The 27,960-nt window shown below is 47.0% G+C and overlaps 13 protein-coding genes across 13 annotated transcripts; 7 read left to right on the top strand and 6 right to left on the bottom strand.

Moving 5' to 3' along the window:
- The first annotated feature begins 433 nt into the window (after positions 1-433).
- On the top strand, positions 434-2,670 carry F5891DRAFT_1034517 (GWT1-domain-containing protein). Its single transcript, XM_041361760.1, has 9 exons — positions 434-591; positions 641-1,060; positions 1,113-1,298; positions 1,356-1,488; positions 1,543-1,647; positions 1,700-1,944; positions 2,016-2,237; positions 2,289-2,431; positions 2,487-2,670. Exons 1-9 carry the CDS (start codon positions 499-501, stop codon positions 2,488-2,490), a joined length of 1,551 nt encoding a protein of 516 aa, XP_041225761.1. The 5' UTR covers positions 434-498; the 3' UTR covers positions 2,491-2,670.
- Positions 2,671-3,125: 455 nt separating this feature from the next.
- F5891DRAFT_1034509 (uncharacterized protein) lies at positions 3,126-4,710 on the top strand. The gene is made up of 10 exons (XM_041361759.1): positions 3,126-3,381; positions 3,433-3,446; positions 3,496-3,646; positions 3,696-4,002; positions 4,049-4,067; positions 4,114-4,141; positions 4,194-4,212; positions 4,261-4,296; positions 4,347-4,371; positions 4,423-4,710. Exons 1-10 carry the CDS (start codon positions 3,241-3,243, stop codon positions 4,496-4,498), a joined length of 816 nt encoding a protein of 271 aa, XP_041225760.1. The 5' UTR covers positions 3,126-3,240; the 3' UTR covers positions 4,499-4,710.
- Positions 4,711-5,305: 595 nt separating this feature from the next.
- On the top strand, positions 5,306-6,717 carry F5891DRAFT_1188880 (MaoC like domain-containing protein; the record flags this gene model as incomplete). The annotated part of the gene is made up of 10 exons (XM_041367065.1): positions 5,306-5,356; positions 5,418-5,496; positions 5,550-5,555; positions 5,611-5,661; positions 5,714-5,799; positions 5,850-5,949; positions 5,999-6,069; positions 6,120-6,303; positions 6,355-6,608; positions 6,661-6,717. The coding sequence occupies 10 exons, from the start codon at positions 5,306-5,308 to the stop codon at positions 6,715-6,717; spliced, it is 939 nt and encodes a 312-aa protein (XP_041225759.1).
- A 182-nt stretch (positions 6,718-6,899) lies between these two features.
- F5891DRAFT_1188879 (uncharacterized protein) lies at positions 6,900-8,259 on the bottom strand (the record flags this gene model as incomplete). The annotated part of the gene is made up of 2 exons (XM_041367064.1): positions 6,900-7,506; positions 7,556-8,259. The coding sequence occupies 2 exons, from the start codon at positions 8,257-8,259 to the stop codon at positions 6,900-6,902; spliced, it is 1,311 nt and encodes a 436-aa protein (XP_041225758.1).
- Positions 8,260-10,879: 2,620 nt separating this feature from the next.
- F5891DRAFT_910536 (uncharacterized protein) lies at positions 10,880-11,409 on the top strand (the record flags this gene model as incomplete). Its single annotated transcript, XM_041373615.1, has 3 exons — positions 10,880-11,022; positions 11,074-11,294; positions 11,342-11,409. Coding segments are annotated over 3 exons (432 nt in total), but the record flags the coding sequence as incomplete, so codon positions are not given.
- Positions 11,410-11,430: 21 nt separating this feature from the next.
- F5891DRAFT_1128625 (uncharacterized protein) lies at positions 11,431-14,090 on the top strand (the record flags this gene model as incomplete). Its single annotated transcript, XM_041364298.1, has 8 exons — positions 11,431-11,547; positions 11,601-11,942; positions 11,990-12,201; positions 12,250-12,623; positions 12,678-12,897; positions 12,955-13,280; positions 13,332-13,814; positions 13,960-14,090. The coding sequence occupies 8 exons, from the start codon at positions 11,431-11,433 to the stop codon at positions 14,088-14,090; spliced, it is 2,205 nt and encodes a 734-aa protein (XP_041225756.1).
- Positions 14,091-14,676: 586 nt separating this feature from the next.
- F5891DRAFT_1188877 (uncharacterized protein) lies at positions 14,677-16,070 on the top strand (the record flags this gene model as incomplete). Its single annotated transcript, XM_041367063.1, has 4 exons — positions 14,677-15,021; positions 15,071-15,329; positions 15,382-15,917; positions 15,969-16,070. The coding sequence occupies 4 exons, from the start codon at positions 14,677-14,679 to the stop codon at positions 16,068-16,070; spliced, it is 1,242 nt and encodes a 413-aa protein (XP_041225755.1).
- Positions 16,071-16,214: 144 nt separating this feature from the next.
- Positions 16,215-17,924, top strand: F5891DRAFT_1188876 (uncharacterized protein; the record flags this gene model as incomplete). Its single annotated transcript, XM_041367062.1, has 6 exons — positions 16,215-16,551; positions 16,603-16,799; positions 16,852-16,892; positions 16,938-17,041; positions 17,093-17,167; positions 17,227-17,924. The coding sequence occupies 6 exons, from the start codon at positions 16,215-16,217 to the stop codon at positions 17,922-17,924; spliced, it is 1,452 nt and encodes a 483-aa protein (XP_041225754.1).
- A 299-nt stretch (positions 17,925-18,223) lies between these two features.
- Positions 18,224-18,575, bottom strand: F5891DRAFT_1188875 (uncharacterized protein; the record flags this gene model as incomplete). Its single annotated transcript, XM_041367061.1, has 2 exons — positions 18,224-18,490; positions 18,540-18,575. 2 exons carry the CDS (start codon positions 18,573-18,575, stop codon positions 18,224-18,226), a joined length of 303 nt encoding a protein of 100 aa, XP_041225753.1.
- An 836-nt stretch (positions 18,576-19,411) lies between these two features.
- On the bottom strand, positions 19,412-20,948 carry F5891DRAFT_980458 (uncharacterized protein; the record flags this gene model as incomplete). The annotated part of the gene is made up of 9 exons (XM_041377004.1): positions 19,412-19,532; positions 19,586-19,654; positions 19,675-19,739; positions 19,791-19,982; positions 20,034-20,257; positions 20,278-20,410; positions 20,459-20,567; positions 20,615-20,743; positions 20,794-20,948. The coding sequence occupies 9 exons, from the start codon at positions 20,946-20,948 to the stop codon at positions 19,412-19,414; spliced, it is 1,197 nt and encodes a 398-aa protein (XP_041225752.1).
- A 959-nt stretch (positions 20,949-21,907) lies between these two features.
- Positions 21,908-22,785, bottom strand: F5891DRAFT_1188873 (uncharacterized protein; the record flags this gene model as incomplete). The annotated part of the gene is made up of 2 exons (XM_041367060.1): positions 21,908-22,606; positions 22,657-22,785. The coding sequence occupies 2 exons, from the start codon at positions 22,783-22,785 to the stop codon at positions 21,908-21,910; spliced, it is 828 nt and encodes a 275-aa protein (XP_041225751.1).
- Positions 22,786-22,809: 24 nt separating this feature from the next.
- On the bottom strand, positions 22,810-23,599 carry F5891DRAFT_1188872 (uncharacterized protein; the record flags this gene model as incomplete). Its single annotated transcript, XM_041367059.1, has 3 exons — positions 22,810-23,070; positions 23,126-23,332; positions 23,387-23,599. The coding sequence occupies 3 exons, from the start codon at positions 23,597-23,599 to the stop codon at positions 22,810-22,812; spliced, it is 681 nt and encodes a 226-aa protein (XP_041225750.1).
- A 168-nt stretch (positions 23,600-23,767) lies between these two features.
- F5891DRAFT_1034500 (UV radiation resistance protein and autophagy-related subunit 14-domain-containing protein) lies at positions 23,768-25,452 on the bottom strand (the record flags this gene model as incomplete). Its single annotated transcript, XM_041361758.1, is given in 7 exon segments — positions 23,768-23,804; positions 23,815-23,940; positions 23,997-24,234; positions 24,343-24,624; positions 24,696-24,867; positions 24,923-25,210; positions 25,263-25,452. Coding segments are annotated over 5 exon segments (1,161 nt in total), but the record flags the coding sequence as incomplete, so codon positions are not given.
- Positions 25,453-27,960: the final 2,508 nt, after the last annotated feature.

Here is a 27,960-nt window from a genome sequence, read left to right as displayed (position 1 = left end):
GAGACTATTTTCCTCGCTCGTAGTAGCCACGAGAATCAAATGGTGCCATAGTGGGGCCCATATGTCAATGGAAGACCGTTGACAGCTCGAGCTTTGAGGAGTATGCCAAGAGCAGCTCCCCACATGGTCACGTCCAAAGAAGGCACCAAGTGGTATCTGCAAATGAAGCCAGTGATACAGATACCATGACTCAATGAGAGGCCTCGGACACGATATGTGCAGTCTGGCTTCCCATCTAGAGGACATCCTATACATCCACCAGCTCCACCACATTTAGGATGTCCCAGCCTAGAAATAAGTTATTGCAGAAACGAGTAATGTCCCTAGTTTATTCCGGTGTAGCAAGTCGATGTGGTACAGCTTTGGAAAGATCTTGGGAAGGCAATAAATTTAAACAAGCTATATTTGTCTTATTATGTAGTCCAATTCAATAGTCCGACGCATTGCATGTTGCAGACTACAAATTAGCAACTGACTATACTATTCTTGCAGATCACCATGGATGACTACAAGGCCTCGAAGGAGGCTTTTGTCTCTGGGATGACTGGTTCGACAGTATTTCATGTAAATCTGATAAGCGGCGTTGCATTGGTGTGTATCCCTACGTGTCTTCCCACTTCAGCAAGCTGACCATCTTCAGTCCTCGATCGCCCTTCATTCAGCACTGCATTCGCGTGTTCAAGCATTTGGGTCCGCATATTTCCTGGCAGAGTTTGTAATACTTGCCATGCCTCTGCTATTGTCTATGACTTTATTCGCGGAAGCTCCTGGCGCACTGTCTCTCCTACTACTCGTACCGATGCTTGTTTTGCTCCTTCTCCCCCCTCTTGAAAAAGGCACGCCTTTACCGGCTGAAAGTCGGGACGAACCAACTTCGCCAACTGGAAGAAGTCGAGCAGAGACTCCACCGATGCACTCATCTCAATCCCTCAATCCCTTACCTGCTCTGACCACCTATCGTGCTCATATGATGTTAATGACAATTCTGTGTATACTCGCTGTTGATTTTCCAGTGTTCCCCCGTATTCTAGCAAAGTGTGAGACGTATGGTGTTTCTTTGGTGCGTCTAGAACATATCATGTTTTTCAACTTTCACACAATTTGATTCATAGATGGACATCGGCGTTGGCTCGTTTGTATTCTCTCAAGGAGTGGTGTCTGCAATTCCAATCATCAAAGACATATCCTACCTCCAGGCTCCGATCCTTCCTAAACTGAAGACTGTCTCCCGTAAGATGATACCCATCATTGTGTTAGGCATTGTTCGCGTCGTGCTCGTGAAAGGCACTGAATATCCTGTAGGGTCTTGCATAGGCTTCATGTCTCATCCACCGCTTAACAGCTACAACAACTAGGAACATGTAACAGAGTACGGCGTACATTGGAATTTCTTCCTCACTCTTGCGCTTTTGCCTATCATCGAGGTCTTGTTGCATCCTGTCATCTTGCGTATCCCCGTCGCTCTGCTGGGTCTTTGGATTGGAGTTTGTAAGTGATAGCCTGGTCGTCATAAGAAACTCGAATTAAATGCCTGTTCAATAGTGCATCAATTCGCATTGTCATCTGGAGGAATGAAGGACTTTCTGCTCAACGCTTCGCGGAGCAACATTATTTTTGCGAACAAAGAGGGCTTGATCTCCTTGCTGGGTATAACTCGTTACTCTTGTAGGATGTGCGTCTTCTAACTCCTCTCCACCAGGTTATGTTTCGATCCACATACTCGGCCTGTCCTTAGGAACTGTCATACTTCCGCCCTCCCCTTCGTTTTTTCGGAAACAGCAGCACCAATTACTTGACGGGCCATCCTCTCACCGGCCTAGCAAACTTGATCCTTCAGCACCCAGACAGAATGCAAAGATTGTCATTGAGCTGTTTTCGTATTCAGTCGTTTGGTGGATGCTTTTGGCTTTCGTGAGGCTTGGATTAGAAGTTTCTAGAAGAATGGTTCGTCCTGTTTGTCTTGCTTTGCGTACACGATTTCATGTGAAAGCCTCATGTACTGAGATGGTTTCTAGGCAAATATTTCATATGTTCTCTGGGTTGCAGCTTACAATACCTCTTTCATCCTTGGCTACATTTTACTCGACATGGTGTTCTTTCCCACCAGAACGTTAAAGATACGAGATCCAACTGATCCCTCAGGCAAACGGCTTCTCATTGAGGAAAAGGGGCCAAAAAACAGCGCGCCCGCGCTGTTGGAGGCTATTAACAAGAATGCATTCATCCTGTTCTTGCTGGTTCGTCTTTCTAATATCACTTGCATTTGGCGTCCTGACATCTATACTCAGTCAAATGTGGCTACCGGTTTGATCAATCTCAATATCCAGACTATGTTCGTGGGTGACATGAAGGCAATGTGTGTATTGTGTGCATACTCTATGGGTATGTGCGGTTTTGCATGGCTTTTTAGGAGGAAACGGTCATGGAAGATGTGAGGCCATTTCAAAATATATCAAATAACATACCTTCCCAAACCGCTCTTACAGTTGAACCTCTACCAGTTGATGCTATCGCGAGACGTTTGTTTGGATTTTGCTGCTTGTTTCAGTCTTCAGCCCATTACGTCTCAAGCTGAAGGCTTACTGTGGTCGTTCGGAGTGCGATCAAGGTACAGTGGTATGTGAGGCATGTGTTTCTGGTAGTATGAATTCTATCACATGCACCACGTTATCTGCATGTGCATAAGACAGTTCGCTACAGGAGCGGCCCGTCATAACGGCATGGTGAAGAGGGTACACGGATGGTGTTGAGTGCAGTGGTGAGACAGGAACAGCCATTGTGCGAGTCTCAGGGCGCCTTTTGATCTCGGCCCGGCCTTTGAAGCGCCTATTAAGTTGTTCAAGCCTTCACTTCAGCTTCAAGTTCGCCCCTGAATATAGGCCTGAATGGCGCCCCCAAGTGTCACAACACCGTAATATGATTAAGAATTGAAACTATCCAAACATCATCATCTTCGCATCGCCCTTAACGCAGCTGGAACACAGAGTGGCATCGACTTTATATTGTAGTTATAAGCTGGAAATGATGTTATATTGCAACAAGTAGCTCGCTGTAGCAAATATTGTACGTAATAATTCTTTGGGAGACTTTAGCGAGCAAATACCAACAAACAAGATATGTTTCAGAAACTCGACTCATCCCGAAACCAGTACGCTTGATAGCAGAACAATGAGTCTGACAGAAAAAAAAATTCTACTCTACAAAAGTGCTGGAGGGTCGGGGGGATGATCACATCCCATCATGGCCTTTGACCCTCGGATTGTCATTGGACCGATGCAAGTTGGTTCGCTCTTGAGTGCAGTGTTCTACGGCTGCCTTATTTCGCAAATCTACGTGTATTTTAAACTGTTCCCAACAGATCCTCGAGGCTTCAAAATCGCCGTGAGTAAGTCGTAACTGGAAAATTTCATCAATATTGACGTTTGCCTACAGGTCACAGCTCTTGGGTACGGTGTGACTTCTCCACCAGCTTCGCGACTGACATGTGTGTTCTAGAACTTGGCAACTAGGCCACTTCATCTGCTTGATTGCCACACTTTGGACCATGACAGTGACTGCCTATAGCCACCCATCCATACTCAATACTCTTCCGGTCGGAACAAAAATTCTGCTCTTGCTTAGCAGCTTCACTTGCTCTACTGTGCAGGCAAGTGTTGACTATATTGTCCCCAACATAAGTCATATATTGTTTTTAGTCGTTTTACACCCATAGACTCTGGAAGCTTTCTAAAATCATCATTTTACCACTTATCTCAGGAATACTAGGTGTAACTGCGCAGGTTGCAGCTTTCATTTTCGTCATCCGCGCGTTTCACATGGCCAACCTCGAAACATTCGGAGAGGATCAGCACTTCATCATCGCATTCGCAGCCATCTCCCGTTCGGCATCTGACATTTTCACTACCATCAGTATTGCCGCCACCCTGAAGAAGCAAACATTGTACATTCCGGGCGTTTCGGTGACAGCTAAGATAGCTGACCGGATAATTGCGTGGACACTTGGTAAGAACATTACATTATGGTTTTAATTAAATTGACCTGGCCATAGAAACCTGTTTGGTAGCTAGGTAAGTCTTTCGCACCAGGGCTTTTCTTTTTTGAACGTCTTCGAAGTTTAGCGACGCTTTCAATCACTGTCCTGGTAAGATATACTTACACCTGAGCTTGCTTTTATCGCTGACTGAATACTTCAGCTCCTTACTTTACCAAATAGTTGGTTCCACTTTTTTTTGCATTTTTTTTTGTATTCACACCCTTTAGATGCCTGGTTTGGTCTATATCTAATCAATGCCAACGGTATATCGTCACTCGAATTAACAAGGGAAGTTACGCTGATTCTTTAACAGTAATTGCGAATTCGCTATTGGCATGGTAAGACAAATCAATTTTTCATGCCTACAAAACATTGATTCGATCTCGAAGGCTCAATCGCCGGTTCACGTTCGTACGTGATGATTCGGATTTAACACTATGCTCGACTATCGCCTTTGCTGGGTGATCTGTGTCCACACAAGGCCACTAGTCACAAAATTTGTTCTCTGTAACTCCGTCTCGTCGCCCCTCCTTGAGAGGAGAGATGTCGACTCCTAAAATTCATTGTATTTGCCTTGTATTTCTTTCCCAGTTGTGTGTATCACTTGACCTGTATCACTAGTCGTCCTTGTAGTCAAATTGTGTATCTCGTCGCCTGTACCTGTAGCACCAGTCCCCGTAGCGTTCATGTTTAAGTCTGCTAGATCATTACAAGTAATAAGTAAGTTTATCATCAACTCCCACCCATCGGCACAAGATCCTGTATGTGGTGGCCTGTCCATATAGGACCAAGCGTCTGTCACCTATAGATAGGCCCATTGGCCCTTCATCCTGCGTATCCATTTTGTGAAGCACTTGGGGTGCAAGCGTCGAGCAGGAGGGTTCTTTGATGAAAGGCCAATGGAGGATGGTTGAGATGTACGGCCAGATATGTGCCCTAGATTTAATCGTCAGGGGCTAAACAGAAGAACGGTAAACACTTCAGAGGGATGTAGCTTGAAGCTTGAAGATTCGCAGTAGTATTCACATAGTACAATGTCAGTACAGCAAAAACGGTGGGTAACTGCAATATTTGTATGGTGTGTAGTAGTCGAGCCTGAGGAGAGTTCAGTCAAGGCTGGCTGAGCCTAATCACGTGGTGACATCCACAATAAATGCTCCGGGATTCACATAGCCGGAGAGTTTCAGGCTCAATTGAACTTCCAAGTTCACAACAGATAGTAAATCTCACCTCGAAGAGCATCAACTTTACAACGCTTTTGTCTCTGCAATTATGAGCTACGACCTTGGAAAAGCTGTCGGCTTCAAGTCCAAAGATCAACCAGTGCGTTTCAGTCTTACAGTAGTACGAATTCGAGTTTGTACGGCTTGCTCATATGTGCTAGGTTTCATGGACTCGTAAAGACATCATCACGTATGCTCTTGGGGTAGGCGCGAAACATGACGACTTGTCTTTGGTATATGGTAAGTAAATTCATATCCTTGTTCGCTTCATACATGTTAACCCACCTTCGTAGAGCTTGGTAGTGTCACAGTTGTTTTGGCATGCTTACGTTTGGTCATTGACGTGTCCTGCAGACAAGTCGTGGGGACCACTACCGACATACCCTGTAGTTCTTGGACTGAAAGGTGGGATCAATCAGACATCCAAGCAGTGCAATGAAGGCGTTAATGTCGATAGGCGATGACCAGGATGTCACCTTGTTCGCAGCCAAAACGGGCGGTGAGCCTGTTCCGGGTCTTCCGAAGCTGAACTCCAAGAGGGTGGTAAGTGACTCGTAAATTGTTTTATTCAATCCGTGTTCACAAATCTGCAGGTCCATGCAACCCAAAGCATTGAAATCCTGAAAGACCTTCCAGTGGCTAGCGGATCCGGCTGGAAGCTCTCTCGAAGAGTAGTTGGTGTACATGAGAATAGTGCGTCCATGAAATCTATAAGCACTTCTTCTAGCTAATAATATTCCAGAGTCTGGAATCATTATCGACAATGAAGCTATATTGCTTGACCCTCATGATGTTCCTTATGCGAAGCTTTATGTGAGGCGCTCAAGCAAGCTGAATATCCACTATGCTTATCCCAGTCATAGAGTTCAGCCTTTTACCTTGGTTCAAAGGCCAACGGGGACAAGTTCTCTAAAGCTGTTGCAGCCCCACCTCAGGCGAAGCCTGTCCCTAAGGACCGAAAACCGGATTGGGTTGTTCGGGATAAGACAACACCAGAGCAAGCTCTGATTTACAGGCTGAGCGGCGATTACAACCCTCTGCATATCGGTAGGCTCTTTGCATATGTAATGGGTTTTCTCGGACTGAACTGCCTATCAGACCCGGAACTTGGCAAAGCGATGGGCTTTGGTGGTGTGATTTTGCACGGGCTGTCAAGTTATGGGTTCGCTGCAAGAGGTTTGATTCAAGTGATAGCTAATGGGAATTCTCGTGCCCTGACGGTCTTTGGCGCGAGGTTTACGTCTCCTGTAAAGCCTGGTGACGAGCTGGAGACGTCAGCATGGGAAGTTGGACCTGGTCCGAACGGCACCTCGGAAATTACGTTCATAACCAAGAACCTGACATCTGGCAAAGTGAGATACTTGTCGTTCTGTTTCTTGTCTTGTTCTGAACAGTTTGGCACAGGTCGCATTGGGCAATGGTGTCGCCTTCATCAAAAAGGCAGAAAAGAGCAAGTTGTAGTCAATGAGTTACTTTTCGTTATGTTGGGGATATGATACATATTCACAACGAATCATGCCCGTGTAAATTCTTATCAATTTGTATTTGTACATGTAAGTTTATATATCTTCACGACTCATCTGCAACATTGCCGTTGCTGTCGTGTTGTTGTTGTGCCCAATCCTACAACGACCTAACGACTCCTAGAGAGATTCCTTCTCAAGCTTCGTCCGCAACACTCTTCCCCGGTCTAAAATGGCATCAGCTTCGAGATAACAGCCCTTCAGCCATCGAGTCGTCTCGTTATATGCACCCGCACCAGAGCCATCGTCAGTGAATGAAGTACGTGCGTGTAGAACCCGCCGATTATCGAATAGGACAGCATCGCCTTCGCGCAGGGTATAATCTAGGATGTTCGCAGGATCATCAAGCAGAGCAGCATAGCGTCCCAGGGCGCCGTAAAACGCGGGAGGAGTCGAATCTAACAACAGAGGAGCTTGGAAAGGTGGGGAATAATTGATGTGTTTTATTTTAGACACGCCGGGTGTAGAAATACCGGTGGACGAGCCAGTGCCTATGGCTGGGGGCAACGAAGCGAGTTCGATGGTGGGGTGCTCGTGATGAAGGTGATGTCCATCATTGACGTAATGGAATGGGACCGGTGTGGTAGCCAGGGTATCAAAGTCCACTGGATGGGTCTTACGCAACGTCTCCGCAGCGTGGAGACCGTCAACAAAACGTGAAGTACCGCCTACCACCCGATTGCGAAGACAGTGGAGAATCTGATATCGAGGTGGGTGTTCAAAGTATCTGTCGGATCATCAGAGCCTCATCGAGACAGCGCATCAAAACTACATACAGGAGATCCATATGCATACCTAAGTCGAGATTAGTATAGGCGATGTTTTTGCTGTTACGGATGTTCTTGACATCCCACAGCTCCCCGTAGAAGGTTTCGCGCAGTTCGCCAAAAATATTGGCAAGTTTGCGGAGCTCGCATGTCTTGTTTGTGTGCTCGGTATTCGGGACACCTGTGAGGAAGAGTAGTCCATAGCGAGTAAGCTGTGTGATGGCAGAGAGAAGCTGGGGGGGCTTGTTTATGGCTTCATAGGTCATATAGAGGTCAGGTACTTGGGAGATGGTAGATACATCCCAAGATATCGGTTGTACATCTTTGTGAAAAGACGACAGTCTGGGAGATGATGAGTAGCGTTCCAAGAAAGAATGCTCGTAAAACGATTTGTGATTATCTACCCACTCGACGTGTATGCCACTGTCCTGGGAAGTTATGCCATGAGGAATGGGACGAATATCAGCGGGAATATCTGATGTCCTACGAAGCTTCTGAGATGTAGACGGATGCACACAGGCTGCGCATTGGCAGGCATCTCGCAGCCATCTATGAGGAAAAGAAGCGCCGAGAGTAGGAACAATCAGCCGGGAATCGGTTGTCTGAACTCTAGCTTCAGTATATGTACGACGGAAGGAAGGAATAATCTGTCTGGAGAAGGCTGGAGTCAGGAACTGATGCGCACGTAAACCGCACTGATACCCCAAGTTCATCTTGGTGTTATGGAATTTGAAATTTGACCCCTGCATTGTGCAATGGGACATAAAAATTCCCATCACCGTCTGCAAAGCTGTGCTTATTTTTTCCACGGCTCGAATGTCGATTTTCACCAGTACGCACAGTCACAGAGTCTGTGCATCGTCATGCTGGAAAGTTGAAGCACTGGACTCTTTGTTGGAGTGCGCATGTCGGCTTGCAGAGGAACGGGCCGAGCTGATGTGCTCAGTGCTCACCATCTGCTGTCAACTTGAACAACGTTACAGTCTAGCCCGATGGCATTCAGAATTGTACCACAATTTTGTTTAACTGACCCATATCTTGAGCAACATCATACGAGGCAAAGCAAAATCAATTCAAAGCAGTGTTAGGGCGTACATCCATCAGTGAACCGGTGAACAAAAGAGAATGGTATTTAAAGCAATATATTGTTGAGCATCGTAACAATTAGCGTAAATTTGTCGACCGCTTTCACATGGGAATATTTGGCCTTGTCGAGGAATGACCAATTTGCAAGCACACAGGCCTGGTAGCCGTGTTTGCTCCAAGAACTTTTTCACTTGGATGGGTCTAAGAAACAACGTGCGAGCACAGGTTCAAGCATTTCAATATGGACCAAGTCTGAGAAGAACAAGGAAGGAGGTTGCAGTGTGCAGAAATGAAAGACACTTGGGTGATGCTCACCCGTGAAGAGGATGGGTGTCATTTGGTCTTTGCACCGAATGCGCAGGTAACTTACTTGGCTGAAAAGTGTGAGTCACAGTAACCATTACTTCGCAATGGACACTTTGCCTGTATTGACTGAACGTTGGATCAGTTTCACCGTGAAATATTTGTTTGTAGACCGTCGGACAGAACAATGCAATATACGGAGCGCAAACATTGTCCTAAGGTATGTCAGAGTACATATAATTTCTCAATGGATAGATTTCGTAGTCTGTCGCCGAGAAGCAATAATTGCCCAGTGGAAACTTTCCGAAACACAACGCTCCATCAGATAATCCCTTCGGACAAAATGAAAGGATTACAATTTTGCTCGAGTGCACAGAACTTGCGGTTGTGATCATGTTTGTCGGTGATCCGAAAACCTTGGTGTAGCGCTACAGGCATCCACAGTGGCAGTGCTAAACTGTAATTCGCGCAATTTTTCGCGCCTTCACAATCACACTCCTTTCCGCCTCCCAAGCCCAAAATTTCCGATGATCTTGTAAACTACTGAGCAACATCACAGTCTCTTAGGTTTTAGTTCGCGCAATCTTTCGCGCCTTCACAATCACACTCCTTCCCGCCTCCCAAGCCCAAAATTTCCGATGATCTTGTAAACTACTGAGCAACATCACAGTCTCTTAGGTTTTAGTTCGCGCAATCTTTCGCGCCTTCACAATCACACTCCTTTCCGCCTCCCAAGCCCAAAATTTCCGATGATCTTGTAAACTATTGAGCAACATCACAGTCTCTTAGGTTTTAGTTCTCGCAATCTTTCGCGCCTTCACAATCACACTCCTTTCCGCCTCCCAAGCCCAAAATTTCCGATGATCTTGTAAACTACTGAGCAACATCACAGTCTCTTAAGTTTTAGTTCGCGCAATCTTTCATGCCTTCGCAATCACGCTCCGCCCGGCCTCCCAAGCCCAAAATTTCCGATGATCTTGTGAACTTAGGTTCTACTGCACTGGTCGTCAGTTGTCGCAACAGATACCGGACTATTATCATGGATGGAGACGGCAAATTTCTTTCTGAACTACTGAGCAACATCACAGTCTCTTAAGTTTTAGTTCGTGCAATCTTTCATGCCTTCGCAATCACGCTCCGCCCGGCCTCCCAAGCCCAAAATTTCCGATGATCTTGTGAACTTAGGTTCTACTGCACTGGTCTTCAGTTGTCGCAACAGATACCGGACTATTATCATGGATGGAGACGGCAAATTTCTTTCAGCCAGGGAAGATTACCCTCCTAGGGATTTGAGAATAAGGAAAGTTAGCGTTGTGTTACCTGACATCTCAGCTCGAGATTATGAAACAGTGTGCTATTGATAATGTTTCGTTGGATGGATCATTCACCTGGGTTGCCCAATTAGGGAGCCTTATTATACTTGACCATTACGTGCCTCGGCAACTCTGATTAGGCATGTTTGTGCTAAAACCCAACACCAGCATTAAATGCTGCCCCAAATTACCTGGGGCCTTCACTTATTCAACCTATGTACTATAGCCTAGGGTGGGGCGGGTATTCGGACTCTATCAGTAACTTCCCGCGCCCTTCCCGCCTGCGCCTAGAAGGGTTATCCACCAAGCCAATGCATTCTCACGCCCCTTGCCCTCTTCCACATCGTCCGCTATCCGGTGCTGCTGCATATCCTCAACGCCTGCCATGCCTCGTGGCTCTACCACTTACAAGGTCACCGGGTTGTCGAAGTCGGTCATTTCTCACCATTTTCGAGGACGCCATCGTCGATCAGAAGTCCTCGCGGCTGGCAAACAACAGCATCAAATAATGGCAACGGATACCAGCCGCCAGGCTGAAATACAAGGTATGTTTTCTCATTTACTTTCCGCCTCATTCACTATAATTTTTGCAACAGAAATGTCCGCAGAGGACCGAAATGCGGTGGAGACCATGATTACCCACCATGGCATCGATGTCGAGGCGCTACCATACACTGCTCCTCCTGGAGAGGAAGGTTTTGATATGAGTCATGCAGGTGGGGAACATGAAGTGTTCGAAGGGCTGGCACATCAGGTGGCCGACATTGGTGGATAGTAAGTCCTATTCACTTCATCCTGACATATCTTGTTTATACTTCAGCACAGTCGCTACATAGATCCTCGCACTTGCCGAGACCGCACAGAAGACCAGACTTCTCATTGGAATCTCCAGATCAAACACCTTGTGGATGCCTATCTTGACTACCGCGCTCGAAATTCTGGCAATGGCATACCAAACCCACAAGACTTGCCCACAGTCCCACCTTTGGACATAGATACGACGGACTGCCCTTCACTCAACAACATCGAGCTCATTGACATTTTCAGTAAGTATCTTCGCACTATTTCAAAGCATTATTTCATTCTCCCACAGGGCGGTGCCGTTCCTCTCTCCAGCCGATAGCATCGCACAGGTTCCCTAACGAGACACTTATCTATCATGGCTACATCGGATGCGCCCCGATGTACCCAACCATTGCAATTTCGCTCCGTACTCTTGCCGCCTTCCGGCAATGTCATCGAGCCTGTCCTCGCTTCAGTATCCAGGCACAGTGTAGAACACTTTGTTTCCTTCATGATGTGAGTATGGGACGATACTCTCGGCAGCCTGTCTATTGATATGTAATTGATAGATTCCTTACCGGCCCTACCTCAATACACAATTCTCGGCCGCTTACGATATTTATTTGGAAATCATCCATCACGTTGACCAGCGCCTCAAGGCGGCGCTCAAACACGACACTCCCAATTGGCGCTTACTAAATTCCTGTCCCGCTTGCTTCTATAAACTCCAAGATGAGCCAACCCTTGATTTCAACTGGCTCGTGTGCGTCGATGGCAACAATAGCTTAAAGAGATGGGATTCCTCCATCTATGGTAACACTGCTTGGTTGGATTCTCGTCAAGCTCGTTCAGACTACTGGATTGATCGTGAAACTGTTGACAAGTATAAACACGAAGCGAAATCGTGCGATGTAAGTCGACTAACTTAATTTGAGCAATTTTTGATCGCATTGTGCAGATCAACTCCCATGATGATAACTGGGAGGAAGAGCCGGTTGACGCTAGCACTAACCCTTCTAATGTGCTCACTTGTGTTGATCGATGGTGCAATGCTGGCCCTGAGACTCGTAAAAAAATGTTTTCCGTGTTTCATGAGTCTGGGATCTTTATCGCTGCTTGTCGCCACCGCTTCATACTTCTAGCTTGCGACATGGTTCAGAGTGGCGAGCTGTTAGTCTATTTTTGTCATGGTTTGACGTTTGTTGATCATTCCAACAGAGCTAAATATCCGTTGGCGCTCATTGACAAGCTCCTCACTGTATATGGAAAGAACGGGGGCTGTGCTTATGATATCGGATGTGCCTTCTCAAAGACCCTGAGCAATAGTTCCTTCGGCTCTCGAGCGCACGATCTTGGTTTTCGGATGATGGTCGGGTCCTTTCATGGCCATGCACACAACCACAAATGCCAGTTACGTTGGCATCCAATGTATATTCCTGGAATGGGACACACTGAAGGCGAAGGTTGTGAACACATTTTCTCTGCTTCCAATGAGCTTGCTCGTAGTACTAGACATGCCAGTTCCTTCCATCGACATCAATCTATCAAGGAACACTTCTCATTTTGGGATCAAGACAAGTACGCTAGCCTTAGTTTGTATATTCCACTTTAGCCTTAGTTCACAGTACTGATTAGCATTCCAATAGGTAATTTCTTATGGAACCACTATCGAGAAGCGCTGAAGGCAGTTCACAATCTCACCACTGAACTCACAGCTATCAAACACGAGCTTCGACTAACCGATGATGATTTCGTTCGTTTTCTCGACGAAGAGCAAAAATACCTTGATGATCTGAAGCAGCCACCAGCCGAAGACCGTATCCGCATTCGCTATGTTGAGACACTTGATGAACTGGCTGAACGAAGGTGAACTAACCTCATTTAATTTACGGTCATTTTTAATATCAAGTGTTTTTTTTTTAGGTCCGATTGGGATTCGGCTCGCCAAGCAGCCAACAATGCACTTACCGAACTTCCGGCAAGCAGCCTAGTGCAGATCAATCAAGCTCTAACAGTTGCCCGTATTCGGGTTGATTCATCCTATGCTAAACTACAGCACGCGGAGGCACTAGTGGCCCACATGGAATCTCAGCTTGGTGTAGATGCACGATGGGAAATTGGTGGTGAGGAGTATAGCTGCTTCAAGGAAGAAGCTTCTCTGGGCAAATATCGAGCTGCGCTCAATGACTTAGAACGCTTGGTTGTGATGCGGCTGTTTGAACTTTCAAAGCTGTCGTTATCGGGCACAGGTAAACGATTTCTTTTGATTTGGTTATGTCAAATCAATAACATTTCTCGAGGGTATAAACTTCGTCAGCAAATTAGCAAAGCCCTACAACGACGTTCTGAGGCTATCTGCAAAGCTATCGCACGCTACAATGTTCAAGCTGTAGCCTTGAATCCTCCGTGCGACAAGATATCATGGAAGGACATCGCTGATTACACTTTCCTTGGAGAGTTTGACCTCTTGCAGCACTCTCGCAGCGATGTTCGAAGTGATGATTGGGCCAAACCGGCTTACCGAGAAGAAACTTCAAAGTATTTCAAGCTCCTCCGTGCTCGTGAAGAAATCACTCGACTTAACGTTGAAATTCGGCGTCTCCGCACTGCTATTTACGATGAAGAACTTCAGGCCACTGCTGTCATTCGCGATCTTTCTGGTTCTGACCCATTGCTTGCTAGTGAGCTGAAGCGCCAGTGGCGTTCTCGAGCAGCTATCAACGCTGTCCATGTTTATCGCTTAGATCAAATTGGGAGTCTTACAGGATTCTCTGGTGTCCGTGGTATTGGCACTCGCCTCGAGACACCTTCAACAACCATGGTAGAAGGTGACTCAGAATGCAGCACACTGAGTCTTGACGACGAGGGCGCTCCTTCCTGTATGTACCATACAACTATACATTTCACGCTAACTTACAATCTTAGTAGGTCGAGAGGACATCGATGACATTCAGGCAATCATCATGTCTGATTATGTTGACATGGATGCCATTGATCGGGAAGAATTTGGTAGGGCAACGGAGGACATCGCCGACTATTTACAATCCATTGTCGACTGAGCACTGTAGTTTTAATGTTGTATATATATTCAGTCTTTGATATATACATTGAGTTCTGACTGCACAACGTCTGTTTGAAGCAAGTCGCAAATGTTGATATATATATTGAGTTCTGACTGCACAACATCTGTTCGAAGCATTTGAAGCAAGTTGCAAATGGGATGACATCATCGTCATCTTTGATTTCAACCACCTTGTCTCAAAAACAGATCGTTTATACAAAGTAGTCCATAGCGTAGTGTATATACGTGTTGATGTGAGCAATTTGAAATAATTGAAGCTTCATGCGTTGTTTAAGCATGAATGTTGCAGAAACCATCTCACTCCTGAATGGGACTTGCCGGTGATTGGACATTTCAGCCATTATCGACAAGTCATCGTCATCTTCTATTACAGTATTCACCATATCCTCTGCCGCTATCATGATAATAGTACTTGAGACATGTATCACAGATCACCCGCATGCTCGCCAGTTGAGTCATGGTGTTGGGCCATTGGTGCATTTCAACTTGAAGTCGTGAGTCACTTCACTTGCTTAGCGCATATATTGAGACTCTTTTGTTTACGGCACAACTTCAACACCAGCATGACCACTCCCACAAAACTTAGGAAAAAAGCACCCTCCATCATCACGCAGTCCGACTTCCTGTCTCAAACTGCGGGCTTCACCAATCGCTTTTCTATGAGTAGCATCGCTGCTCTTTATACTTCACAGTTTGCGGAAGGCTTCAGCAATAACGAACGGCAAGCATCCATCAGGGCCTCACTCAGGCATGATGCACACATCGACGGTGCTCATTATTGGATGAAAACAGCTGGTGGTCTTCATTCGTCGTACATTTCATTCAACCCTGCTGTGGAACAGACAGAACAGAGGGTTCTTACTCAGGATGACCTCTTAGAAGCGGCACTGCAAGACGTTTTCAATGCAGTGAGTTATATTAATCAATTTTCTTTCTTAAATATCTTGTACTTTCTAGATCACCATGCAAGACCGTCTCGATGGCGGCATCTCCCTTCTGATTCGTTGTGGTGGCATTGAAGCCGGCCCCAACATCTCACCAGAACAAGTGCCCATCGACCTCTATATCACACCCCGCGAATTGCAAGAAACAGGCCAGCGCATCGGTGGAGACCTTGCTGTTTTGGTCCAGGCCTTCGCGCAGGAGTTCGCTGTTCCACATCTCCATCGTTTCATGCAACGTTGCACTGCCGAGAATGTGAAACCGCCTAAGCATTGTAAGTTCTTATTCCTTGTATTTTCCTGAGCCTTGCTGATGTGATACTATAGTCCCTGCTACGCACATCAGTCCAAATGGGCCACAATATTTGCCAGCACCCATGGTCGCTACTGGTGCTTGTATCCAGTGTTCTGCACAAGCACCTCATGTGTTTGCGAGCGCCTTGCAAGCTCTCTCGGATGCGAAAGTGCCTAACACGTCATCGGCTGCTATATGCCACGGTGTAACAAGTGCCATGCAACATCAGATTCGTCAACGGCAACCTGCGGATGTATTTCTTAGTAGCAGGAACCCCGGTGATAGCTTAGTGGCTGGTCAATCGGATACTCTGCGTGGTGGTACTAATTCGGTTGGGCCAGCGCTCATTAGCGTTGGACCAAACACTGATGCAGTGCTTGATCGGTTCAAGCTTGGGGATGAGATTTTGCCCAAGCTGCGAGTTTTAGCCAGCACCGTCCGTAGCAGCCGATGGGAATCTGTTTTCAGATCTCCGAAGTGGGATTTGTCCTACGAGCAAGCTTCCTTGTTGTCAAAGGCCCTTCTTGCTGACTTACAGGACGTACCACTCAACCATGATGTTGTCCAGGTCAGTGATTTGTTTGTTACCTAACCTTCTGTCCTAATTTTCTTTAATTAGTCACCATCCGCACTAGCAGCTGTTCTCACTAGCATCTTGAAGATCCTTGGCATTTTAGTTTTTTTATGTGCGCTATACTTTTTTGGGCTTTTATTCCTGTAGATCTTGAGTTTGTGCCGTAGACTCAATATACTCATTGATGGTTCATCGCTTCGTAGATCATCGACCCACACAAATAAATATACCCTCGGTGCGTTTAAAAGTTGGAACTCGACCTTGAAAAGTTCACAGACACACTAACCCATCATGGCTACCCAGTCCTTCTATGCAACCAAGCGCACTGGCGGTACACGTCATATTCGGATGCCACTTCGGACTCGTCCCAAGGTCTCGCTCAGCAAAGAAGCTCGAGCAGCATTGAGATTCACGCAACGCGAGAAGTCCCGTTTATTCAGAGATGCTCTCAACGACGCTTGGAGCCAGATTGATCAGACAACCAAGACCATTGCAGGTTCCCACCATAAAAGTATTCGACGCGTTCAGAATAATTTATACTTTGGTCGTGGTATGCTGCGCTCAAGGCGTGTGAAGCCTAATCTCTGGAACACTTTTTGCTGGAAGAAAAATCAGGAAAAAGAAAATAGTAAGTTTATTTGTTGTCGCTATAACACACTCTAATATGACACCTCAATAGGTGGCCTCGGCAAGGCTGCACTCCAGTCGCTAGTCCGCGACCATAAGGACGAATATCACGCACTGTCAAAGGAGGAGCAAGACGAGCTTCTGGAGGAGTTTGCCAACTCGAGGGAGACCAAGACTATGGGCTTGCGTATCTCTGCAAAGTCGAAGGTCAATGACATCATGCAGACTTTGAAGGCTGTCGAGAACGAGGTTAGTGATCATTTCTATCAATTTTGGTTTCACTAATCCTAAGTCCTACCAGCTTAACAGTCTTAAATGTCGTACAGGTGCAGAAACCATCCTGTACACAACGCGAGGCTCAACAGACCTTCCCCTTTGAGGAGTTAGCTTTGCCACCGAGGGCGTTCAAACATTCATGGGTTCTGTGATGGGAATTGATGGTCAGGATCTGGTAAGCAAGATGGAAGGATTCGCGGTCCAAGGAATTAAAGGTCTGTTTTTGCGCATCGAGTTAGTACCTATTATCTAATGTTGATATTCAGGTGCTGCCAAGAATCACCAACAGCGTGTCTCCGGGTTGTGTTCATCAATCCGCGAGATCATGAATAGCAAGCTACGTAAGTTTTATTTCATTCTGCCAGTAGTAGCGTGTTTTTTAACTTAATTTCGTCAACAGAGGAAGTTACCGGTGATGATCGTGCCAAGATGCAGTGGGTTCACTACTTCCGCAACGTTATTCAGCGCTACCAAGTGGTAGTCGAAGGGTGGCCAAACAACATTCCCTTTACCAACCTCAGCAAAGTATCGAGTGCGATTCCAGACCTTGAGATGCTCTTACGGAAGTGGGAGTCAGGCGCTACATACTGGAAGGCCATAGATGACATAGAATTCGAATGGCTTCGTCGAGAGCGCGATGAAGGGCTCGAAAGCGGTGATATTATTGATCAACGCCGGCGCACTCGATCTGACAAGGGGAAAAAACACAGACAGCCTGCAGGAACTCAGAATGGAAGGAAGACAGTACATAAGAGTGCGGAATTCGTTGATACTGATGATGAACAGGACGAGCCTCGTCTCCAGTCTCCAGAGCCTCATCTCCAGTCTCCAGAGCCTCGTCTCCAGTCTCCAGAGCCTCGTCTCCAGTCTCCAGTAGCACAGCCCGCTACCAGTGGCAGCCTTCCTTCTACCACCCCTGCTCCCGGGTTTCAGTTCAATGCCCTCGAGTTTCCATTCAATCCCCAGTTCAATTTGAACGCCCCCGAGTTCCAGTTCAATACCCCCGAGTTTCAGTTCAATCCCCAGTTCAATTTCGATGGTCCTGAGTTCCAGTTCAACGATGCGCCTGACTTCGGTCCTGGGCCATTGCTCAACTAGATGGAGTTAGTTACTTGCAGTTGAGTTTGGAGCGGTCGTTGTGCACTGTAGTGATACCTAATGTTTTTTTCTTTGATCTTGCAAATATTGTCTCATACATACAGTCCCAGCTCAGTTTACTATCACGGAACGTTCAATATAATGAAGGCGCCATGTGTTATTTACTACCTATGACATGAACTTAACAATTTACCGATGACATTGAAATAAAACCACTGCTAGAGCAAACTGATGGCGCAGAGCTAGTGTTGGAGAAGCGGATGGTAGAAGCACTATAAACCACACCGATCCAAAATTGTTTACGCCGCAGGAGGGATATGAAGAACCCTCGAAGGAGGGTCGAGGTCTTCGAGTGCCTTCAAAACCACACCGATCCAAAGTTGTTTACGTCGTGGGAGGGATATAAAAGGAGGGTCGAGGTCTTCGAGCGCCTTCAAAACCACACCGATCCAAAGTTGTTTACGTCGTGGGAGGGACATGAAAGGAGGGTTGAGGTCTTCAAGCGCCTTCAAAACCACACCGATCCAAAGTTGTTTATGCTGCGCTGTATTTTCGACCGGCAATCTCTTGGTGGGTGTGAGTAGTGGGGTTATGTGGGGAGGAAGGTGAAGTGACCTTGTAAGTGGTAGAGCCACGAGGCATGGCAGGCATTGAGGATATGTATAGGCTAATGGTGGACGGTGGTGCATGCGCTGAGAAAGAATGGGAACGAACCAGAATGGCGGGGTACCCTTGTAGGTGCACGTCTGTGTATATGGTGGGGTTGCGTCAGTGGGTGATCAGAAGGTACCCAGAGGGCAGCAGCACCGGATAGCGGACAATGTGGAAGAGGGCAAGGGGCGTGAGAATGCATTGGCTTGGGGGATAACCCTTCTAGGCGCAGGCGGGAAGGGCGCGGGAAGTTACTGATAGAGTCCGAATACCCGCCCCACCCTAGGCTATAGTACATAGGTTGAATAAGTGAAGGCCCCAGGTAATTTGGGGCAGCATTTAATGCTGGTGTTGGGTTTTAGCACAAACATGCCTAATCAGAGTTGCCGAGGCACGTAATGGTCAAGTATAATAAGGCTCCCTAATTGGGCAACCCAGGTGGGATCATTGGTATTTTAAATTGACAGTCCAACAAGCCGCAAAGTTATTCGGACGTTGGGGAGTCGTTTTCGGATCTCAGAGTATCAGCCTGATCATATTTATCTTGTTCTATTGCCACAGGACCATCGTGGTCTGACCACTGGCAAATTCTGATCATTCATATTAAAATTGCCAGTTTATCACTGCGTCGTGCGTTGTCACACACTACATCCATCAGAAAATAAGCACATCAAATTTATCTCACGCAAATCAGGAGACATTAACATCACGATGGCATTAGTAACTGAGGTATAATGTAGGATTGAAATAATGCAGCGGGGTAAAGAGGATATAGCGATGAAAGCCAAGGCAATGTAGTGAGTAGAATGGGACCAGCAAACAAGAATGTCAAGTAACTAGTCGGAGTCGAATGAGGCATCCTCCATCTGCTGTCTCTGAGCAGCAAGACTATTGACAGACATGTGCTTGACAACATCCGACGTTAGGTCCTGTCGATGATTTCTTCCGAAAATTTTCCTACGCAGGGAGTTAGTGATCCAGAGGAGTCACTGGCAAGGTCGACGACTTACCTGGTCCACCAGTCGAGAAGCTTGTTCACCCTGGCTAGCGCAGCTGGACCTGGGGGATCCTCAAAAAGTCTACGATATTGTTCCAAAACATTTGATAGTCGAAATCTGCATCTACGGTACGCCAGGAGGTGATATTAGAAAGCGCGAATCGGATCTGGAGAATTAAATTTCAACTTCACGGTAAGAGAGAAGCGTTGATACTTACTTGGCAAGCTGTATACGCGATTGCGCGAGGAGTTGCCTTCCTCATACCAATGATGGAGGCGACACAGGTCTTCACTCTGGCGTGATCTGAACGTCTCCGAGCGCGTCGGTTGTTCTCGATGATATCAGCGCCATCGCCATCGCCATCCACTTCGTTTGCAGAGGAAGGAGAAGTGAAGATGGCTTTGAAGCCCTGCAATGCGATGAGCTATGGGAATCAGTTGGAAAAAAATATGCGACTCACCATAACCAACAGCCTAGACTTGAAAAGGCCACACTCCAGATTCTCAATGTCAGCTTCATAATTTTCATACATGAATGACGGCCATGAGTTTTCAGAAACGATGAAAGTAGTTGTACGATCACGAATGCCAGCCTTGACGCTAGATAACACATCAGTAACACCTGAGTGACGAGGACTATCCTTACACTGGGTCCTCCCAGCGCCATTCCGCTGGGCAGAGTAGTCTACCGCATGCATCATTTACGAATCCTTGATGGTGCTTGTCGTCTGTTTCTGATGAGCGAATCCGGGCGACACTCGATGTTGACCCATGATGCCACGAGCTCTTTCAGAGTGCCCGTGTCATCACCGCGAGCTGAATCTGCGCCTCGCTTGAGCTACATTAACAATTAGCAAAGAAGCGTGACAAAGATGCTGGAAAACACCTTGCGAAGCATATCTTCCGACTCCTCGAAATCAAGACCTGCCAGCTTCTCATGAAACCACGGCAATACCTTGGCAAGTTCGATGTATCTGCGTTGAAGGCGGTTTTGCCTGTTCATCGTTAGAAAAATAATGGTAACATGAACATAGATGGTTACTCAATTGTATTACCGCCGTCCATGTCTTCACAACGCCGGTCATTCTCGGCAACCAGGTCCTCTATTGGAGTGTACAGGACAACCATCCTACGAAGTGCTCGTCCCTGCGAAACATAGTAGATCGTTTTCCTATGATCAGAAGTATTAAAACCGCTTTGAGAGACCGAAAACGTGCACACCTTTGCTTTGTCGCTTTGTCTTGCTTCAAGATTTCGACCTCCTCCATGAGGGCGGCAATTTTTCGCTTCGCCCGCGCTTGAGGAGACGTTGAGACACAGAGCGATACCACTGGGACAGGAGGAGAAGGATTGCCCTCGCAGTCGTTCTCTGTCATTGGTATATCAGAGAGCAGTACGAAGGGGAAGAAGAGAAGTGAGGAAAGGGTGTGGGAAGTGAACGAAGGGTGAAAGCTTCTGCGAGGGTGTCTTATATACTTGCAGTCTACTAGCACGCCAATGACCTTATCTAAGCTGAAGACCTTGAATGCATTTGTCTCAAATAAGCAGTGGAATTTTTCCCTTACTTGGTAACCCCGGAAGTGCTCCTCACGGAAACGCGTGAAATGACGGGCTGTGTCTCCAGTCACAACTAAGTTCTGACATCAGCATTTTCAATGACCTAATATAAAGCGAAGATAAGTTGAATGAATTGGTCTCGAATAAGCAGCGGGACTCTTGCCTTAATTGGTAGTCCAGAAAATGTTCTTCGCTCCCGAGGAAACACGTGGAAGAATTTATCGGTCGTGTCGGAAGCCTTTTTTGGGGTTAGTGCAAGGAACAATGAAACTGAAGTTGTGCGGTGGGCATACTAGAGCATAGGCTATAACTCAATGGGCCATGCCAACATCATTTCATTAGAAAAACAGCGATGATCGGAGTGTACGCCGTCAGGAATACCTGGTCGCAACCGCGAAGTTCAAAACGACACGTTCGAGACTGAGACATCGAGTCCAATGGATTGCTGACATGAAACACTGAGTCAGTCATCGCGATGGCTGCAGAAGTTAATGCCAGCAGCTCACATGCAACGACAGCCGCGTAGCGACAATGGTAGACGATGCGACTATTGAATCATATCGTGACAGCGAGGTGTTTGATGTGAGCGTCCCTTCGTTTCTATTTGTTGACTCGATCAGTCCAAGTCCGCTCAAAATCTGGTCTATATGTGACTTGTAATAGCTAGTAGTTGAATCAAGACTGAGTCGAAAAGGCTGGCTGCGAAAAATCTATGACATGATGGGCAACGTTAAAGGCTGGGATAATGAAAGTAACGTATATATAAATACCATCCGCATCAGACGGTCTCGGTATCCAAAATATCAGTGACTGCATCCAGGTCTGGCTCGGGGAATTTTGCAAGGGGGATCTCTAACCAGGCGGCACCTCGTTTGCGCCCTGGAAGTAGTAATGACCCCGGCGGGGCCTTGTAGGTCATGGTGTACTTTTTGCGAGGAGATTTGTCCTCCTGTTTATTGACGCGACCACAACCTTTGTACGTGCACTGGAAAACGATGTATTTGAGTGAGAAATCTGCGTACGTTCTCTTCCACGGGGTCGGGCACCCGCACTGTGGACATTGCACGGGAAGAGAATTGCCCCACGGACGAGCATCGGAATGAGCCCACGAGTAACGGGTACACAGTAGAGGCACCGTTGGGCCGTCATCCCCAGGTGTCGCAGTCATCAGAATGACATCCGAATGCATGCCCAATCCTGATTGCTCAAGAATATTTGGGAACGCTTCACACAGTGGAAAACCTTCGACAAGGATGAGCTGAGTGAAACTAATCATGAGGTGAGTGGTGAATGGTGGATGGAAATGCTTGGCTGTAAATGCGACTGCAGATGAAAACCGGTATCTGACAACAGAGGCACGCAAACCGCCAAACCCTTCAGGCTCGTTGACGATGGCTCCACAGCCAAAAAAAAATAAGGTTGTGTCCCTTCCGCGTTGAATCACATTTCGCCACGGGTCAAGCAAAGTATCCATGAACTAAGGAGAAGGGTTAAGCATCTGACGGTGATATATAACAATAAACGTACATCAGGGACAGAAGTAGCAACATAGCAGCCGGTTTTTGCTTGTTTGTAACCAAGAAATGGGTCTCCGTTTCCGTCGTTTGTGTGGTTAGTGATAGCAATACATAACACCTCCCAGTCCTGATGCTCCATAACGGCGTTCACGAGGGTCTCACATCACTTACGGTAATCATCAATCTTGCGACTAGTGCCTAGGTCGAACACCACATCGACCAAGTGGAGGCCGCCAAATGGGAAATAGGGCGCGAGATAGCCATGGACAGCATCAATTGGGCTCACAGTTTTCTCACAGCCAATGATTCTGAAGTGTACAATGAGGATGGGGGTCATGGATATCTGGGAACGTTTGGACAATTCCAACTGTCCAGTAATTCGGATGAATGAGGAGAGAACGGGGTTGCCATCCTTAAAAAATCCCTATATAATTATCATAATGAAGCGAAAGACAACGATTATAGGTATGGATACTTACATGGTACGGTGTGACTTCATGTGCCTTCTTGTCCAATGCCGTGTGGCAGTGGAGACAACGAAATGTCACGTCCGACTGCATCAATTCTTGCGAGTATTTGCTTGGAAAGGATATGCACCGCGTGCAAACGACGCGCGGGCAGTCAGGCTCGTCGCACTCGAAAATTGTATGGTCTTCATCCGCCCCATCTTGACATAACATACAGAACTGTAGGAATATATCAGTAAACAACCGGCCAAGTGTCAAGCGTGAGTCACTCACATGATTTGTCCGCACTCCCGAGCCTGAACCAGCGACGTCCGACGAGCGAGCGCGCACCATTTCAGTAGCCTGCCAGGCAGGCACTATGGCCTTTGCAACTCGAAGTGTCTGAGCTTGAGTTTTTGGGGCCAACGTCAGTCGAAGTTTCGTGATCTGGACGCGAGGGGCACTTCCACCCTTTGACTTCGCAGGCGTTTGTTTAGTGCATGCCATAGTAGTCGGGTCTGTCACCACGGTGGGGTTCAGGTTGAGAGAGTCGTAGGTTGGCCCGGGTCGTAGGTAAATACTTAAAATTAAACGTTAAATGACTTATCACAGGCCAGTCGTCACATGACTACTACTAGATGCCGTTTGAAATTCATTTTCTCGAACTCTATAGTACCATGACTTCATCAACCCAGCAGAGACGATGTCTTTTCTGATTACATGAACGTGATGCAGAGGGTATTCTGGGAGAATGTCATGCAATTTCTATATCGACACTTTGTGAGGACGTACTTAGAAAATTCAAGCTACTGACCTCAAGTTTATCCGTACAAGACTGACTATTCCAGGTTCATGTCAAAGATCTCAGAACAATACAACATGCTAATGATCCACCATCTCCCAGCTCGTCCATTTATCCAAATCCCTCTTCTCCACCAAGCTCTACTACATCCCAGCCATCCTCCTCCACGATATGTTCGCTCCTCATCCTCCCGATGTCAGCTTCTTGTACCAAACGCCCCGGCCGTATTCGCACTGCTCGAGCAGGACTGGCAGCAGTAGCTTGAAGGACCTGCGTAAGGTCAAGCGTAAATGAGGGAGGAGTCGGAGGCAAGAGGAGCGGGGTGGTAGAGTGCGACCGACTGTAACGGCATCAATCAGAGAACGCCCAATGTGGATGATAGAATGAATAAACAATGAAACAGGAATAGAGTGCCGAAGGTTTCAAAGGTGAGTAAAAAGCGACTTACCGCCCAAGCTCTCCACTACAACACACAGCCCACAGATTACCCAATGCATCACCTGCCTGGGACAAGGGAATCTCGACACCTTGGGTATGAGTGAGATAACACACGTTATAAAGAAGCATAGCGAAGCCAGTCGTGAACGATTGGTTTTGGGCGTGGGCTGGTGCCTGTTCTGGAGCTTCTGAGTCAGCTAACGATGCGGGTGTGTAGGATGGCAATGAGGTGGGAGAAGATGGTGTCGAGGATGGTTCGGAGGTTAGGTGCATGAAGTGTTTTTTCACCCATCTATGTGTGGAGGAGAGAGAACGTGAAACAGTTCAAGTTAAAAATATGGTAGGTGACAAGAGGAGACACACTTTGCCCATGATTCACCCCCTTGTCCTGCCCCAATCCAAGGCATACCAACCCCGAGTTTTCTGCAAGACCACGAAACTCCGAAAGGTAGTTTGATACCTAGGTGGAAAGTAAGGAGTCCCAGAAAGTGAATAGTGTCAGTTATTACGGCGTTGATATGATCAGGTGGGTATCCTGTGGTACAACCTGCGTGATCAAATTCTTGACGTAGTAAGCACTTGCAACGTACGTCTAACATCTCCCGGTACTGGAAGAACTAGTCCACCGATAGTCCATTCTCCTTTTGCGCCTGGTCGTCCACCAACTGCGGGTCGACCGCCGACTTCGACAACATGAAAGACTTCTACTAGCTCCTGTACGAGGCCCGATCGTGCTCTAGCGATAGTTTGACTCAGTACAGAGAGTTCCTGAGACTCCTTGGAAAGTGTTTGCGATTGAGGCAGAAAGAGGCGTGCAGCGTTAAGTGTGCGTCTGCGCTGAGCAAGGGCCTCTCGAAGAGTACGGAGACGGTCGCGCTCTATATTATGTTAGAACATCACACGCGAACAAGGGTATTTACAGGCACGTACTGCTCTCACAGTCTCTTCTTACTTTGGCAAGGCCATCAACTAACTGCTCGAGGCTGCGATTTGCTCGTGCAATCTCTGCACGAGTTTGGAGGTGACTAGATTCAATAGACTTGAATGCACAAAATGCACGAGCAACGTGTTCGTCTCTGTCGGAGGAAAAATGGTGAGTTTGAAGGCGGAAATCACGTAGACTATATGCAAGGTTAAGGTGGGTTGCGACAAGTGTTTTCAAGTTGCTTACTGGTTTTTGAGACAGATTGCGCAATAGTACTACTGATGTTTGTCTCAACTCTCAGTCAACGGTTGCCAGTTGGTGATTTGTAATCACGTGACTTCGGAACGGGCTTACTGTGACATGGGCTCTATAATACTTAGTAGGACCAGGACTCCATGACTGTCTGGGTGTTTACAGCTGGCGGAAGGAGATTTGGGCTACCAGTAGATCAATGTTTGACTACCAAACACCGTTACATATTGACCGGTACGTCAAGTAATACTAGTTGACCGCAGTGACTCGGTAACAAAAAGAACAATGATGGCATCAGATGTAAGGTTACTATCACAAATTTCCGAGTCAAGTTGGTCACCCACGGTGTCAAGCCATCAGATTCAGAGTCAGGCTCTCTTTCAAAATCGCATGAGGTATCAATATCATATCATTACTAATTATGAACGAGGAAGACTGCTGGAGTTAAGTTAGTGCGTGCAGACCAGCCAATAGATTAGTACGTCACCATGCACAAGTCATCACTGACTTTCTCAAAACGAGAGGTCGTCAGTCTCTTCCTCGACTTCCTCTCCGAGGTCATCGAACCCATCGTCAGACTCTCCTTCATCATCTTCATCTTCATCATCCTCAATTTCTTCGTCTTCCGACTCCTCATCAGCAAGGTCGACATCCATCTGTTGTTCATCACCATCATGCACTTCCTGACCCTCATCGTCGCCTCCCCCTTCATCGATATCCACAGCTTCCATCGGTACTGATGACTGGACGCCAAAACAATCTCTGACAATCTGCCGTAACGCAACTGGGTGTCCTACACCCAAGTCAGTATAACGCAAAAACATGTCACGATCAACAAAGCTGGTCCTAACAGGTAAGTCATTCGCCCACATGAAGACACACTACACTCACATCCCGACATAATACACTTCCCAGTCATCTAGTTCCCCAATACGACGGGCCAATGACTTTCCGTGGCGAAGTGAGCTCACACCGCGCCCGGAAGTGAATGCTGGAATCAAGTGAGTTCCTCGAATCACCTGGCCTGGATCAAGAAAGCCGAACGCGTCATAGTCTGACTCCTCTACAAACACCACTTTAGGAAGGCGAGCGCACCGCATGCCAGACTGATACGATACTAAGGGGGCGAGCCATCTAACGTGAAGGACTTCGAGGTGCTCAAGTTTCTTGGCTTGACTGCCCCCTTGGAGCCACGTATCCACATGATAGATACCTATTACACGGGCGTACCAGTAAGGGTGGCTGGGAGTGCTTTCTCCTGAAAGCACCATCACGTCGGCATGTGTCCTGGGGCTGATAGTATCGTATTCGCCCCTCATGTCGTAAGTGATATAATGTACTTGCATCGTCTGGGCCGAGTAGATCGTATTGTTCGGAATAATGACTGTATTGCATTCCTCGTCTGTGAACGCGTGGTCACAATGACTGATGTCCAATTTCTTCAGCCTATACAAAATGTGATCCTTCAGCCTCGGAATGAAGTTCTAAAAGCTGTCGTAAGCACCAAACTAGGCTAAAGAGGTGATGCTACTTATACCTCGATAGCTGGGTCACCGTCATTTTCCTGGAGTATTGTGAACAACGAAACTGGATTGTTTCCGCTGGTTGAGATAGAATGATGGTCCTTAGACACCGATGAAGCAGGAGAGTCGACTGGAGATCCATTACTTGAGGAGATATTACCCGCTGCTTCTGCGACTCGCCGTAACACACGGCGTCTGCGCTCGTGCTTCGCCAGCTGTGCCGGAGTGTCCAGTTTGCTAGTCAGGGGATAGAATGCTTTTAGGGCTCTGTGCGCCAGCTCTCCCTAGCCAATAACATAGCTTCAGACGTATCCTTGAGAGCTGTAGAAAGAATAGGCTTACAATTTGTGTAGTGAAAGAATCTGTAGTCCCGAAGAGCTTAATCGTTTGCACGTAATCACCCATTGAGTGAAACTTATAGGTGCTTAAGTTGAACCTTTTCACCCTTGGTCCACTTGATTCGGAAGACGTATTAGTGACTCCAGCACGTTGGGCAAACCTTCGTTGGCGGGCAGACTTCTCTTTTTGTAACTCCACCGTATGAAAGGCAGCGCACGTAACGTCGCGGAACTTCCGTAATTGCCTCGAGAGATTCTTGAACGTTTCGTCGAGGAATCTAAGACTTGAGTCCGAATGAGTTCTTAGCTTGGCCAGGGCATGCCACTGTGCGAATCTATATAAAAGAGACTGCACAACCGCGTCATGAGGGGCAGGAAACAGGCCTTCAAACACAGGTATTGCGCACTAAACAAGGGTGTCAGTGAGCTCGTAGATAACTTGAACTGTAAAGTAAAGGGGCAGAAACCTGCAAGATGTCTTCAAAGTCCCGAGCGGCCAGTCTCTTCATCTCGGACGTGTTATTCGCAAACATTCGAATTACCCCACTACCAAAAGTTGGAACCTGACGAAATCTGTGACGTGATATCAT

This window comes from Suillus fuscotomentosus (genome assembly GCF_016647785.1).
Source record: "Suillus fuscotomentosus strain FC203 chromosome Unknown F5891scaffold_28, whole genome shotgun sequence".
Lineage (NCBI taxonomy): Eukaryota > Fungi > Basidiomycota > Agaricomycetes > Boletales > Suillaceae > Suillus > Suillus fuscotomentosus.
Note: the sequence above shows the minus strand (reverse complement) of the source record. Positions and strands in the feature narration are given on the sequence as shown.

Excerpts from the sequence above, each read along its gene's own strand:
- F5891DRAFT_1034517 (XM_041361760.1), top strand. The coding sequence starts at position 499 with ATGGATGACTACAAGGCCTCGAAGGAGGCTTTTGTCTCTGGGATGACT. Across the intron at positions 1,489-1,542 it reads GGGTCTTTGGATTGGAGTTT|TGCATCAATTCGCATTGTCA; the intron begins GTAAGTGATAGC and ends CCTGTTCAATAG. Across the intron at positions 2,238-2,288 it reads CATTCATCCTGTTCTTGCTG|TCAAATGTGGCTACCGGTTT; the intron begins GTTCGTCTTTCT and ends ATCTATACTCAG.
- F5891DRAFT_1034509 (XM_041361759.1), top strand. The coding sequence starts at position 3,241 with ATGGCCTTTGACCCTCGGATTGTCATTGGACCGATGCAAGTTGGTTCG. Across the intron at positions 4,297-4,346 it reads ATATCTAATCAATGCCAACG|TAATTGCGAATTCGCTATTG; the intron begins GTATATCGTCAC and ends ATTCTTTAACAG. Across the intron at positions 4,372-4,422 it reads GCGAATTCGCTATTGGCATG|GCTCAATCGCCGGTTCACGT; the intron begins GTAAGACAAATC and ends TCGATCTCGAAG.